Raw genomic sequence first — 15894 nt, forward strand, 5'->3', positions numbered from 1 at the left:
ACACACACACACACACACACACACACACACACACACACACACACCTGTCAAAACCAGTCACATTCTGACTGCAAATAAACTGGAGCAAAAGACAAACACTTCACATAAGAGTGGTATTATTCAAAGAAAATATATGTCAACGCTAAAGCCAGTATAGCTGGATCATATTCAGTTTCAGGGCTTCAGTTTGTGTACACTGTTGAAGTTTACTGAAGCTGTCGTCTGATTGGTCGTATGTGCTCTGGTGGGTGTGGCTACAGTTTCTGTTTCGGTTCAGAGTGAAGTCAGAGCCAGATCAAGCATAGAAGAGCTGGATACTATAAAAGAAGAATAAAGAATTATTCTTATTTCTTGATTACCAATTCTTATAAAGTTTTCAAAATATTGTTTTGTAAACTCAACTTGATACCTTGATACATTTAATGCTAATATTCAGGTGCCAAGTTTATGAAGAATATGATACAGCTCAATTATAAACCGTAACATATGTAAAACAAAAGTGCACGGAGTCAAACAGAAACCTGTTGTGGTGTGAGCTGTATTTGGGTCAGTATAGCACACGTCATGTGATGAATGTGGTTTGTTCTGTTGGGGGAACAAATGGATGGATGTTTGTGGTTGGTTTGCATGTGTAGTTTGTGGGTAAAAAACATCTTGTCCAACCGTTAATATGCAGTCTTACATCCATTTTGATATAAAACAGCTTTACAGTGAAACAGACACAAATCTATCAACACTAGGCAATTGGTTAAAAAACAGTCAAAGGTCAGAGGTCAAGCAAAAAAAATACACCACAAGAGTAAAAAAAAAAAAGTAGTTAATCTAATTTTAAGATAAAGATTAGAGCAAGATTCGAGTATCTGGTTTCATATTTCTATGCTATGAAACTCGTTCTATTAGAGATTTCTAAAGTTAGTTGACTATAATAGTAGCCCATAGCCTACATTTGTGCAAGCCTAGGCCTATAGTGTCCTTTTTATTACCATGAACTATATTTCAGTCAAATGATCTTTGATTGTGTAATTTTAAGTGGCTCAAGCTCAGGGCTGGTAACAGGAAAGTTATTGGTTTGTCCTGCAAGGAGAAAGTCAAAAGCCATTAACTAAAACACAACCTGTCCTGACCGGAGGTTATTCCATATGGGCAATGGCTATGTATATGTTAATTGTCATATTGGATAGAATGTAAGTTAAATAACTATTAACGTACGGAAAATGTAAAGATATGGTGATTTACATTTAAGTATGCAACAGCAAACCATGTGCTAGTAAAAAGATGTATTTTTCCTAACAAACAAACAAAACCACCTGCTCCTTCTTAAGTAAAAATAGACGTAGTAAGATATGTAAATACATGGATTTAAGGTTTGTGTTCTGTTACTCGGTTAATAACAGAAATCAGTAAAAAACAAAAACAAACCCATCCCCCAACTACCACTCCCCCCGTGGCGCCTGTGTGCGTTCACCCGATAGGATGTTAAATCCTGTTAATCAGCCTAAAGCAGCGTCTGAGACTTCTGACACTTTTAACTACGGAAGAATATGATTCTCGCTTTAGTTTTACTGCGTTTTTGGTTGTTGTGGCATTTGGGTGGTAAGTATTCAAAGATTTTTGATGCATTCGTGTTTGCAATATGGACTACAATTTAACTAGCACTTTTTTATAAATAGTTTGTTTTAGTTATTCACGTCTATCTGTGTTTTCAGTCTGAAACACTAATTTAGTTTGAGGTGGGAAAGGAGAATAAAGTCTATGTACGGATGTGTTCCAGGTGTGTTTGGGGTTGAGCCTGGGGAAATGAAGACTTTGTCTGTGATGGAGGGAGAATCTGTCACTCTACACGCTGATGTTTCTGACATACAGGGAGATACTACAGTGATAGAGTGGATGTTTGGAGCTGAAAACCCAGATATTGTAATAGCTGAAATTAATAGAAAAGCAAATATTAATACTGTTTATGAGAGATTCGGAGACAGATGGCAGATAGACATTGAGACGGGATCTCTCACCATCACAAACATCAGAACCACAGACTCTGGACTTTATAAACTAGACATCAACGCAAATACAGTAGTAGTCAAAATGTTCAGAGTTACTGTCTATGGTAAGTACAGTTGTAGAACTGTGTCTGTTCTTTCTAGATATGATTGATATGAACAAAAAAGTGTTTTGTTAGGAAAGTATCCTCCTGTGTGTGTTGACAAAGTTTTGATTGAGATTATAAATCTGAAAATTCTTGTTGGCTTTTTATTTTCTCTGATTTCTCTTGTTCCTGAAATATCCAGCTCTTCTCCCCATTCCTGTCATCATCAGAAACACTTCACAATGTTCTTCATCATCTGAAAGTTCATCAGTCTCTAAATGTGTGCTCCTGTGTTCAGTGGTGAATGTCAGTCATGTGACTCTCTCCTGGTACAAAGGAAACAGTTTATTGTCCAACATCAGTGTTTCTAATCTCAGCATCAGTCTCTCTTTACCTCTGAGGGTGGAATATCAGGATAAAAACACATACAGCTGTGTGTTGAACAATCCAATCAGCAACCATACCAAACATCTGGACATCACTCAACTCTGTCAGCCTTGTACGGGTACGTCAGTGATATTTGTGTTTATTTTTTGAGCTTCTCTGTTGATCGTGTTCAGGTGTGTGATGTAAGCAGTGATTGGATGCAGTGTAATTCCTTATGATATGTGCCCTTTAAAGACTGGCCGATACAGTTACACTAATGACTGTCTCACTTCAGGCATTACAAATCACATAGTGCTGATATCTGCTGCTGCTGGAACTCTGTTGTTTGTGGCTGCAGTTGCAGCGTTCTGGATCCGTAGAAAATGTAGAAAAACAGATCAAGTTCTGAACAGATCAGATCAAGTGTAACTAATACATCTGTAAAAAATATTTTAAAAATATGTGAAGAAACCGAATTTAACACATCTGTCATCACTGTTAAAGTAGTCCAGGCCCCTGAAAAAGAGATAACTTATGCTGAGCCAACATTCTGTAAAAGAAATGCACAAAGAACGGTAAGAAAAAAAAAACAGTTACACGTCTTTCTGCCTTATTTCTAGTGAGTTAGTTTTGTTTATATTTATTTTTATTTATTTTATTAGTTTATTTGTCAGGTACCATGCACAGTTCAGGCCTGTATTCAACACTATATGTCAGCATTGTACAATGTGACTCGTGAGACCATGTGACTTTTTGGCAGATTCACAGCAATTTCCTGTCTGTTAGAGGTAGCTTTTCTGTGTTAAAGGACTTGACAATAATGCTTGTCTGCTTGACCAGGGCAAGTGAATTTTTGAAAGAGAATTTTACTTGCCCAACCAAACAAGTAGCCTGATTATAACGTAAGTAATGAAAAAATAGCTAGAAAAAAGTTGACCACCAAAATTTTTTGATTTAACATTAACATTTATTTTTAAATGTAAACTGCAACTACTTAAAGTTAAAGCAACAATAAAGAACTTTTCCTCTGCGGTCGCCCTACAGGTTGGAAGCGGAATTGTCGCTTACCGCTGTCGTAAATAATTTAGCCTACCGCAGCCTACTGTCGCAAGCCAAATTTGTAGTTTTCTTATGTCTCATTCGACTTACAGAAACACGACCCGCTCTAGCAAAGTTACACAGTGTGGTTATAGCAGATAAAGGACCGAAAAGCGAAGGCAGAAGTGCCTTTCACCCTGTTACGACTTGATGAACCGCTGAAACGATTTTGGAAACATTATTTTAAGTTAAAAAAATCTTCTTTAGTGTTGCTTTAAGGTACTGTATGTGAGACTCTTGTGAGAAATTTTTGTGTGAATTCTTTTTTTTTCAGAGAGGTAAACAAGAGGATGAGGTGGTGTACGCAGGTGTCGTGAGATGATCACATTCTGATTCCTGAAATTGTTTCGATCATACATCACATGTTTTTCTCAGTATTATTTTTATTTCAAATATGCTTTTATTTGAGTTTTGTGATATTTAAATATTTACTTTTTTTCTGAGTCTGTGTGACCTGGTATGTTAATGTAGGCCTATGTATTGTTTTCACTACATAAAAGTCATTAAAGGTAGTAGGATTGAAAATAAGTGAAGTTCAAGTGAAGTAACATTTTACATATATGCTGGGTATGATTAATGGTATAAGTTTTTATCATCTTATATATCTAAGTGTTACCATAACCATATATTGTCATGTTACTGAAAAAGTGTTTTAAAAAACTGTCAAGCAACTATAAAAATGTAATCATGATTAATTGCATTACTTTGTGTAGTTATTGCTAATAATCACATCATAGAGAAACTCACTTGAAGGGCATAGTGGCAAACATTCAATGAGTGGTTTGAACCGGTCTGCCCGGGGGTATTCCAGAAAGAGTGCAACATTCCTGGGTAAATTTACAGATAAGTAAACAGATAACCTCAACTTTCATTTTCAAAAATGGCTTTCAGGGTATGTATATAGCCATAGCAACTTACTCTCTGAACATAACCTGCTGCTGAGCTGGGTTAGTTTACTATAGGTACACGCCTCTTAGCTTCACAGCAATTCAGCGTAAGTGTATGGTAAGGCTTCAGTGGGCTTGACGGCACACATTATCAGTGTTGTGCAAGTTACTTCCAAACTGTAATACATTATATATTACTTGTTACTGTTATTTAAAAGTAATTCATTACCTTACAATATTACTGTCTCAGAATTGTAATGCGTTACATTACTCTTGTATTACTTTTGAGTTACTTTCACCAAAATAACTATACAGAAGTAGAAGTTAACATTCTAAAATGACTAGGGCTGTAACGATATGCGATATGAAACCGAAATCGCGACACTCAGATCCACGAACCTGCAGAATGGCGACACACCCCTTCCAACTCCCAGCGTTATCCATACCGTCCAGATCCAATGCTACCACATCTTTAAATTACTATTAGTATTATTTGAAGTTAACTTAACATTATAAAATATGTAGACCTACACCACAAAACTAGTTGTGGATAAATTATTTAAAATTTGGGAATTCCAGCGTTATGGACATGACATTTGCAGACTTGCAGTCAAAACTTATATAATTATATAAATTCTCAGAAAATGCATTAATACCAAAATATTGAAACGTCTGTTTATCCATAGGCTCCTCCCAGAAAGGAGTCCAGACATTAGAAAAATATCAGTCTACACATGCGTTTTATATTTAATATTAGGGAAATCGACAGTCATGTGTGACAAAAAAAAATCTTTAACTTTTAGGAGGCAACGATTTTTTTTGTTGTAATTCTGTGAATTACACTGCGCAAATCTAATGAAGAAGGGTTGGCTCTCCACAGAACATAAAATATTCATTTTATTTTATTTTTCGTCTTCGCATTTATGAGGAAAAAACAATGTTACAGACGTGACAGTTCTCCGTTACGGACGCGACCGCTCTGAAGCGGCACTAAAAGACTGCTTTAAAACTTTCACAGACACCTTACACAGAAGACACAAAGCCTTTCTTTAAAGTGAATTTCGTTTTGTATTAATTGTACGGACCTGAAAAATATATCTATATTGAAATGTCTACTTGTAAACAGAACAATTCAAAACGAAAGAAAACAGACTGCTCTCTGCTTATGAAATGAAATGTGCATTTCTCTCTGGTGCATTCACTAGCCTACTGCGAAGATCGCGAGTCAGCATCGTCAACTTCATCTCGACTTTATTAATAAACAATCAACATGTCTCCTTGCTATATTTGACATATTCATAATCATTGCTTCTGCCGGTTCTTTGTGACAGCTTTTCGGTGCTTTATCGGCGGCGCCGCCGCCCTTACATGAACGCGTCACCACGGCATCAAAAACATGATTGCGTGATGAAAACATGAAAAATACCACATTAACATAGCCTAACTGTTTAGAAAGAAAACACAGAACGAATAGCTTAATGCGCATACGTCCATCTCGCGAATGTATTCTTCTTCATGCCATCTTCACCATTAGCCGCTTTTCCTCTGGCCAGCGTGAGCACAGAGGCCGAAATTATACCTCACGGCACTCCTGTAAAAAATAAATCGCTATACAAATATATCAGACGCTGCCATTTAGTCTTTAATTACAGACTTGGACACCACACGCGGCTATTGACTGACCACGAACAGGTAATTTATCCTACTTGCATCTTTCATTCGTTAATGTCTGGCAGTCTTGCTGTTTTTTTTTTTTTTTTGTTTGTTTGTTTTACGATTAAAACTAAAAGTATGTTGTAACGCAAGCCTTACCGAACATGTACCGAGTAAAATATTACTGAAAATTGATTAGTAATGCCTTACACTACTGCGTTACAGCAAAACGTAATATGTTACTGTAATCCATTACTTTTGTAACGCGTTACTCCCAACACTGCACATTATGGATAATACTTTAGAATTATAAATGTTATAACTTTATAATATTTGTAGTGGGATTGCTGTATTTTTCGTGTCAAATAGGTAAAAGTGTGCATGGCATGGTGCAGCGTGATATGTGAGCCTGGCACCTAGAAACAACATAGAGAAAATATTTTAAATATTAGTTTAATGGCATCTTTTACCTGAGCACTATGAATGAATGCCAGTGTCACCGATACAATACTGATCCTGTCAGAATGGAGCACAGACTCAGCCTGCAGGCACGAAAAAAAACAACAACATCATAAAAGCCTGTCAATAATCCAGACAGGAATAATCTCAGTGGAACTTCTGGGATAGCCCAATGAACCTGGGCGCTTGATCCAGATCCTGGTTTGCCCGCTCATACTGTCCATTGGTCTGAGAATGAAAACCTGAAGACAGACTCGTAGAGGCCCTGATCTGCCGACAGAACTCTTTCCAGAACCGAGAGACAAACTGCGGCCACCTATAGAAGACCACATCTACCGGAAGGCCATGAATCCGGAAGACGTGATCAACCTCCACTGGAGCAGTCTCCCTGGCTGAGGGCAAATTGTGGAAGGGGGATGAAATGGGCCGCCTTGGAAAATCCGTCCACCACCATCAAAACTACAGTGTTACCCATTGATGGCGGAAGGCCAGTGAAAGTCAAGGGCTATGTGTGACCAGGGGTGGGAAGGGATGGGCAAACTGTGAAGCAGACCAACAGGTGGAAGGTCAGAACTCTTGTTCTGGGTGCAAACCGAGCAGGCAAACACAAACTGCCTGACATCCTGGGCCATGGATGGCCACCAGAATCACTGGCTGATGGCGGCCAGTGATCTCCGAAACCACGGATGACAGACTAGCTTGGATTAATGCGTGACCAGAGCAAAGACAGGAGACACTGCTTGCAGTCAATTCAAATTTGTATTGACTTCAAAACTTAAAAAAAAAAAAAAAAAAGAACAACAAAATCAAAAAGAACATAAAACAGAGACATGAAAAGTGATCCTCCTCATGGAGGTCCCTCACCAGAACTGACTCGAACAGACAAAATGAATTATTTTTTACTCAAAGGTTCAACCATTTTATAATAATAGGGAATTGAAATTACATGTTCACATAATAATAAACTAAAATGAAAATAAAATTCAAAATGCATTAACATCAATTTTACAGGGAAAGAAATACAAATAATAAACAATAAATTTCTACATACTATCAAAATAAACACTGACCCCCTGCTCACACTGGGAAATAGACCATGCCTACACTACCCAGAATTCTATAGGAAGACATAAAATGAGGAACAGGAAGGCCGCCCTTCCCCTTAAACCCTCAACCCTGGAACCATGCTGCAGCCATTAACCCAGAGACAAAAGGTAAGTTTTGAAAATGTGGATATAATAATAATAATATGGTTGATATAAATTCTAAATAAAGAAAGAAAACGTTGGTTTCTTTTATCATTCATTTAAAATGCACATTAGACTAGAAAAAGTGACCAAAATCATATTTAAAAAAACAATAAGAAACAAACAAACATTTATGCAAATAATATAAACCAAACAAACACAGGGCATACACAGCAATTAGGGGTAACTTATGACATTGTCACATCTTCCCTTTCCCCCAAACTCTCTCAAGGTAAGCGAGAGAGAAAGTCAACTCCAATGAGTTACACAAGCATTGTATCTTTCATTTTGTCAATTCATTGAAGTGCTCTATGATCTGTTTCAATTACAAAATCTCGTCCCAACAGGTAGTGTTTAAGAATCAAGAGCCCATTTCAGTGCCAAACACTCTTTTTCAAGAATATCTTGTCTCCCGAGGATACAGTTTCCTACTCAAATAAACCTCCAATACCACCCAGCTAGTCCTAAAATAGATCTAACCTGCATTTCTGCTTTAGACTTCACAGGTTTCACCGGATGGGTTGGAATATCACAATCATAAAAAGGAAGGCATTTCAAGGAGTTTGTCTCATTCACCTCCTGGCTCTGTCTAGACTTTGCCACATTACAGGTATTGCTAGGCTGCAATAAGTCCATTAACACAAGACAAATGTTATGTTGAAGGAGGAATGGATAAGAAGCAGACAAACAAAAACAGTAGCTTAGCATTCACTTTACTCCACTATCTGGTTTTCTTCCACACAGCTCCTACATCACTTGAACAAGTCAACACATCAGTGCCACCTAGTGTACATGAATATTATAGCAATGCAATGGAACGATAAAACAACCTCTTCCCCTTTTCAGAAAGAATAAAGCTGTATGTAAATCACAACAGAAATTAACAAAATCAAGAATAAACAAGTATTTTGAAACAACAAAATAAATTATTTACTTTTTGTGTCTTTTTCGTTCAAATATTAACTCCGCTATCTCAAGTTCTTTATTTCTTTACAGATCTAAAACCTAAGTCCTTGATCCAGAACTATTTTTGTCTAACTCTAACAGACCTATTCAACGAACTTGATGTTGTTCCATGTTGTACCTCAGTAGGAGTAACACTTCCACTTGATTTTGACATTTCAGCAAGACGTGAGATGATGTATTCCACACCTTACAATCATCAAGCAGGTAAGAATATTCACCTTTCTTATGTACAACAGCTTTTGGTTGTGTGAACTTTCGATCACCCTGCTTTACCATCCAAGGTTTTTTAACTCGAACTAGATCACCTCAGGGTGTGAACCTACACTGGTCTCACGGTTCGGTTCGATTACGATTATTAATGTCATCGATTCAGTTCAATTCGATATCGCGATGCATCGCGGTGCACTGCATCTTCATTTTTGCTGTGTGTGTGTTCGCCTGTTCGGGAAGTCACAGTGACAGAAACAGTGACATTCCAGTTTAAGTTTCAAAGGGAGTAAAGCATATTTATGCCATTAAGAAAATGAAATGCTGTCAAATCAATTTTGTTTTAAAGAAATGTTCATTTAAAAGCAACGCTCATTCATCAGTGTATAATGTTACCCTAGAGAGCGCGCATCAACTGTCGCAGAGTCCACTGTTGAAGGTGACGATCATCCAATTATAATCACGCTTAACAAGGGATACTTAAATCAGACAAAATTATTGGAGCGGGTGGATGAATTTTGGCTGTGGATTCGGGTGACGTTGGAGCTCTCCCGCTTACTCTACAGCAGTCAGACTCTTCCAGGTGTTCACAGCTCGGGGTGTCAAGTTAGTGGTATTACCTCCTGCATATTCTATTTGTGCGTGACATGAGCGTACACAGCGTGTGTCTTCCCTAGGTCGTGCTCACCATTTTGTTCATAAAAGCCGAAATGTGCCAGTTAGTGCTCCAAGTAGTTGGAACTTTTTTAATTACTCGCACTCGTGTCTCGTGTATGCTACCGCGACAAAAGACATACGCGATAAATGACGTCAAAAAAGCGTCAGTAGGCCTACATTATAATCGGTTTTTGTCTATTACTGAACCGATACCGAATCGTCCTTGTCTGCATCGCGATGCATCGTAGAAACGATTAATTTCAACACCCCTAAGATCACCAGGTCGGAATCTTAAAGGCTTTGCATTTCTCCTGGCATCATTGTACCATTTAACCTTGTCTTGTTTCATTTTCACCTGTTCTCGTATCAAGTTTCTGTCAGTTTATTTTACCCAAAAGTCCATGATTTGTAATTTGGTTCTCATACGTCAACCATGGAGTAACCCAGACGGTGTAACTCCTGTAATAGCATGAGAAGTACTTCGATAGTCCATCAACAGGGCTCCAGACTGCGACCATTTTTCCTGCCGGTGCGACCAAATATTTATTTAGGTCGCGCTGTTGGGACCACAACGTTGCCGAGCAGTGAATGCAATCAAAATGAAAATGGAACGAAAATGTGCTACTCATTTTTCCTTCACGGACCGTTTATTAGTTCGGACCAATAATAGCTGTTACTAAGAGATCCAGACTCTGAAGATCCAGTGAAGAAATGCATTGATTTCCCCTTAGAATTAACAATATAATCGCTGCGAGATCCAGTGAGAAACATTCCGATTCGGCGCAGAGTTCCCTTTCAGTCGAGAACGTCAGACGTAGTCGACGGTCGACTGAATTGGGATCTCGCTAGAGAGCCTGTCTTCTTCGAGTACTATTGAACGAGCCAATGTAATTGGCGTGCGTGATTCGCATCACACACTCCGCCCCCGCGGCGCGGGTATAAATACGGAAGTGGATGCACGCACTAGTTGCCTTTCGCTTCGGAGCCGATCGTTTGATGTCTCTGAGAGTGCTGTTGTCTACAACGAGCGAGTGTGTCGGTGTTCTTCAGGAAGACTCTCCCAGTGCTGGTGTTCTACAGCGCGAGTGCAGCGGTGATCGCGAGCTTTGAGCTCTCAACTGCTGTTTTAACAGCAACAAATTTCTAAATGTTTGTGTGTGTTGATGGCTGGTTAGAGGGCGGAAAAGTGAGTGCTTCACTGTTTCAGTTCTCTGTTCAGTGTTGCCGCGGTCATTCCCCTGTGTGCTCCGGCACTGGTGACGGTCCTATTTTCTGAAAGAGCAACACGGGTGCGTTTGCGTCTTTTTCAAGATGTCATTCCGCCCGTGCGTTTCTGGGTGCGGTCGTTCCCTGTCTCTCTCTGATGGTCACAACTGTTGTGTCACGTGTTTGGCTTACAGCACGCTGAGACAGCTTTTGTGGACAGCTCATGTTTTCACTGTGGGAACATGACTGTCGCAGTGTTGAGGGCGAGACTCGCCTTCGTTCGCGGAGAGCGAGTCCCCATTACCATGCCCCACCCTCGGGTGCTGTGTGGGATGGGTGACCGGAGGATAGTGTTGGATGTCCCGCCCGGTAACCATTCCCTGTGGGCTCCTCACTCCTCCCTTCCACTGCAACAACTGGAGCCTCCTGTGTTGTCTGCTGGTCCATCTGTAATGGGTGGGCCAGCGGTTTCACTCGGGGCTCCCCTGGAGGACAGGACGCCGATTGCAGCATCGGAGGGTGAGCTGACTTCTAGAGATGATGACTCGGCTGCATTGTCTCCCTCCGGGAGTTCAATGTTGCCCGAGCCGGATCCAGAATTATCAGCTATGCTGAAACGGGCCGCCGAGGCTGCCGGGCTCGAGTGGAACCTCCACCGTGTCCCGTTCAGTCTCGGTTGGAATCTGGAGTTTGGTATCTTGGGGCGGGCCGCGCTGGTTCTCAGCTCGCCGCCCCAGTGCCTTTCTTTCCCGAAATGCATGGAGAGCTTATCAGGTGGTGAACAGCATCTTTCTCTGCCAGAAACTGCCTGAATAGCTTTTCCCCCTCATTACCCTTGATGGAGGAACGGTGAAGGGTTGCGAGGTGTCCCTCCATTGGAGCGGTCTGTCGACACAGGTGCACCTGTGTCCGGCGGCCGCTGCCTTTTGGGGGGATCCTCGTCTCCCCCCTAAGGCCTGTGAGTTTCGTCTGTTCCGACGGGCAGAGCTTACAAAGCCTGTGGGCAAGCCCCTTCCTCTTGCGTGCCATGGCGTTGCTGCAGGCTAGGGCACCCATGGCATGCACGAGGGTAATCCAGACCGTGCGCTCATAGGTGAGCACCGCACTGCATCCGACCTCACCCTCCGGGGTACGGGTGTCGTAGCGTGCGTGATCGGTCTGGCGAAGTCCACCTTGGTGGTCCAGTAGCGCCTTCGTTGGCTCAGCCTGGTTGGTATGGCGGATGCGGACAAGGTTCGGTTCCTGGTCTCCCCAATTTCCCAGGTTGGGCTGGTCGGCGACGCGGTGGAGAACTGCGTCAAACAGTTCTCTGCCGCTCAAGCGCAGACGGAGGTCATCCGGCACATCCTGCCCCGGTGGCCAGCTGCTGCCTCCACCCGCCGCCGGTGGCAGCTCCTCCGCCTGCTCGTCGCCGTGGGCGTTCTCCGGCCGCCGCTCCTGCTGGCCCTCCGCAGCAGCCTCCACCCAGGCCTCAGCATGGAGCCGGCCGCAGTAGAGACGCCCAGCCCGCTCCAGGCGCTGCCAAGCCAGGTGGCAAGCGACAGCGAAAGCATTCTGGAGCGGGCCGCCCAGGAATGGATGAGATGCTCTTGGAGTGGCACGATCACTCCCTCCCCCCGGGTGAGGGCCGGGTGGAGCCTTTGTTTGTGTGTGTGTCTGTTCCGTCGCTGGCTCCCTAAAAAAAAAAAAAAAAAGCGGAGCAAGCGGTACCCACACTTCAAAGAGAGAGCAATTTCATCTGTTCCTGGGTCCCAAGAGGGCCAGTCTGGCGGGTGTGACCCTGTATAGCCTTACACCCCTCAGCTCCCCCTTGGTCGCCAGCAGGCAGCTTGGTGCGTTCGAGGACCCGGTCATCCGCCTTCTCACGCGCCCCCTGCCGCTTGTGGAGACAGGTAAGTGTTGCACAGCACACTAACACCACTCTCTCTACTTTGCTGCCCCACCTCAGGCTCGGCTACCCCGCTCAAGTCAGTGATAGTCATCACATTAGGTGTTGAGTAGACGTGCTCCTGAAAATTCAGTGATATTCATCACACAGAGTGTTGAGCAGTGCTCCTGACTTGTGCGTGCTTATCTTATCCTGCTGGCGAAGGATTTGATATAGCCGCTCCTCCAGCCGGTACGAAGGCCAGTTGTAAACTCGTTCTTCGTGCTACTAGGGGGTGGGTCGTGACCATCTTGGCCCAAGATTGGTCTGCAGCTTTGACCTGAAAGACATGTGCTTCAGATCTCTACCTCCCGCACCACAGGCCATCCTGTGTGTTGCGTCTAAGGGTGGAGTATCAGTACAGTGTTCTTCCCCTCGAGTGCTCCAGAGCCCGTTGGGTCGTCAGGTGAACTGGAAGAGAGTAGTCTCGCCCACGGGCTGAGTATCTCTTTCTTAGTTTTGGAGAGGTACTCGGTCCAACATGTCTCTCCAATGAGAATGTGTTCAGCTGGTGTTGAAGTGAGAAAGGGTCCCACTGAAAGAACTTTCAGAGGCTCCTGGGGTATATGGTAGTCGCAGCCTTTGGCTTCCTCCATATGTGACCGCTTCAGCGCTAGCTTCACGATCGAGTCCCGAGGTGACCGTGGCAGAGCAGCTCACCCTGTGTGACTATAGTTCATCCCGGTCTGCTGCCAAACCCTCTTCAACAGAGGGGCCATGTACAAAGGGCGTGTTTTAACGGGGGCCTGGGCGACCCCCGACTACACGGGCATTCGTGCCTCGAGTTGTTAGACATTGCGACCGTTGCGCAAGCTTCCCCTGCATGTCACAAACTCACCCGTCACCTCCTCCTTGGAGTCAGACGCTTCTGAGGGCGCCTTGTTCCACTCCTCCCGCTTACTCAATCGTGCCGCCATCGAGCCTCACGACAGTTATAGCCAGAGCAAGTGGAGACTCCATCCCCTGGGTCCGGCTGGGTCATGACCATTCCGGGGCCGCTCAGTTGCCCCCCCGGTTTTATTTTTCCGCCAGTGTTTGGGTAAACCGAGCGGACTACCCTTGGACAAACACTGGGTCTCAGCTGCCCCAGGGGCCCGCAGAAATGCGTTTAACCCCAGTGAGCCTTCTAAAAGTGACTGCGACTCATGGTCGCCTTGCGCCTGCAAGTCAGTGAAATCATCACTCTTCATGTTGAGCAGAATTGCTCCTGAAACTCAGTGAAGTTCATAGCACTCAGGTGTTGAGCAGCAATGCTCCTGTAGCTCTGTGAGTTCATCACAGGTAGCTCAGTGAATTCGTCACACGCAGTGCTGAGCAGAAATGCTCCTGGTGCTCAGTGAAGTTCTTCGCACTCAAGTGTTGAGCAGAAATGCTCCTGCAGCTCAGTGAGTTTATCACACTCAGGTGTTGAGCAGTAATGCTCCTGAAGCTCAGTGAACTTGTCACACTCAAGTGCTGAGCAGAAATGCTCCTGTCGTTCAGTGAAGTTCTTCGCACTCAAGTGTTGAGCAGAAATGCTCCTGAAGCTCGGTGAGTTTATCACACTCAGGTGTTGAGCAGGAATGCTCCTGAAGCTCAGTGAACTTGTCACACTCAAGTGCTGAGCAGAAAATGCTCCTGAAGCCCAGTGATCTTCACATGTTGTGTTGAGCAATGCTCCTGTCTTTTGCGCCCGTCGCTTGCACCTACGTGCCAAGTCAGGAGAGGAACAGGTCTTCATAGTTGCCCCTTATTGGCCCAACTAGACTTGGTTCCCTTCAACAGCCTTCCTGACTTCCCCTGAAAACTCTTTCGGGGACGGGGCACGATGGCACACGTGTTCTTCCCCCGGAGATTCCGGGCGGTCTTACATCTGAACGCGGAGGTTCAGGTGGCTATCACAAGAACATGTGATAGTTACCATCACTTCTGCGAGCACCCCCTAGAATTGGGTAGCGTGCTTACGCCTTTAGAAGTGGAACCTAGTCGTTGAGTGCGTCTTCTCTCCAGAGGAGATCCTGAAAGCTTTCGATCACTTCAGTGCTCTCTTTCCTGCAAAATGGGTTGCAGTAGGCTGTTTTCCTTCACCCTCAAAATGATGTTGCCTCGGTGTTTAAACGACGCTCATCGTGTTGCAGAAGTATGGAAGCACGTTCTGATCGTCAGGTTCCTGAGGAGCAAGGTCTTGTAAATCCTTGTGTCCCTCTTTATCCTCTTGGGCCTTGTCCCTGGTGCGACTGCACTGCAGAGACCGCCCCTGAGCCACTGCAGGCAGTGAGTTAAAAATTCTGTTATATCAGTTCTCCTGCTCGCGTGGTCTCTACTAGAGGGTAGGGACTTGCTCGCTTTCGGTCAACGTATTGTGCCTGGAGTCTGGACCGGCTAACTCTCACAAGCTGAGACCCCGGCTCGGATTGTGCCCAAGGTTCCTACCTCTCCCGTAATAGGGAGCAGGTGGTGAGCCTGCAAGCGCTGCCCTGGAGGAGGCAGATCCAGCCCTGGCTTCTCTGTCCGTTCGCTTGGACGTGTACAGAATGCAAGTCATAGACCTCAGACCAGCTCTTCAAATATCTGTTGGAATTCAGCAGAGAGGGAAGGCTGTTTCCATGCAAAGTTGCACTTAGTGCTTGCCTTCATTTCGGCAAAGGTCCGAGATGCAACATGTCCACTTAGGTGTTGAGCTCCTCTATGATAAGTGTAAAGTGCTCCGCCTGGGCGTTGACGATATGCTTTGCTAAAACAGATTCTAGAGTTGGGGGCTGGACGACACCTAGTTGAACCGCTGCCTCACGTGGGCTCCCTTCTCATGAAGCCAGTTTCACCGTGAGCCCGGTTCAAGTGTCGGCTTGCTGCGCCATTCCCCTCCTATGGACTGGATACGTGCGCCTTTCTACTCCAGTTGAGTTCCCTTAAAATTGAACCCTGTTGAGTTCCTCCACACCCCTCCGACGTCGGACGTGCGGAACGTCTGGTGTTAGGCCTACCACTCGTAAGCAGTGTGGAACCTGTGTTAGGCTGGGTCCATATGTTGCGGTCCCTTCGGTGACCCCATATGTGTATTCTTCCACGATACGGCTCCCTGCGGTGAGCCCGTGTCTTCCCTCGGCAGAGTCTCTCTGCCGTCACTGTCCGGTGTGTCTCCCCCCGTCTTAGGCTGGA

General features: G+C 44.0%; 2 protein-coding genes across 2 annotated transcripts in view; both read left to right on the plus strand.

Annotated features, from left to right (window-relative positions):
- The window catches only part of LOC143736249 (uncharacterized), a 115466-nt gene that overhangs the window by 54143 nt on the left and 45429 nt on the right, over window positions 1-15894 (plus strand). The window lies entirely within an intron of this gene.
- On the plus strand, window positions 1749-3829 carry LOC143735540 (hepatic and glial cell adhesion molecule-like). Its single transcript, XM_077225726.1, has 3 exons — window positions 1749-2104; window positions 2286-2588; window positions 3822-3829. Exons 1-3 carry the CDS (start codon window positions 1753-1755, stop codon window positions 3827-3829), a joined length of 663 nt encoding a protein of 220 aa, XP_077081841.1. The 5' UTR covers window positions 1749-1752.

The sequence above is a fragment of the Siphateles boraxobius genome, unplaced genomic scaffold, assembly GCF_051911475.1.
Source record: "Siphateles boraxobius isolate OS27281-9 unplaced genomic scaffold, OSU_SipBor_1 13, whole genome shotgun sequence".
Lineage (NCBI taxonomy): Eukaryota > Metazoa > Chordata > Actinopteri > Cypriniformes > Leuciscidae > Siphateles > Siphateles boraxobius.

Coding starts and splice junctions, on each gene's coding strand:
- LOC143735540 (XM_077225726.1), top strand. CDS start 1,753: ATGTACGGATGTGTTCCAGGTGTGTTTGGGGTTGAGCCTGGGGAAATG. Junction 2,105..2,285: donor GTTCAGAGTTACTGTCTATG/GTAAGTACAGTT, acceptor TGAAATATCCAG/CTCTTCTCCCCATTCCTGTC.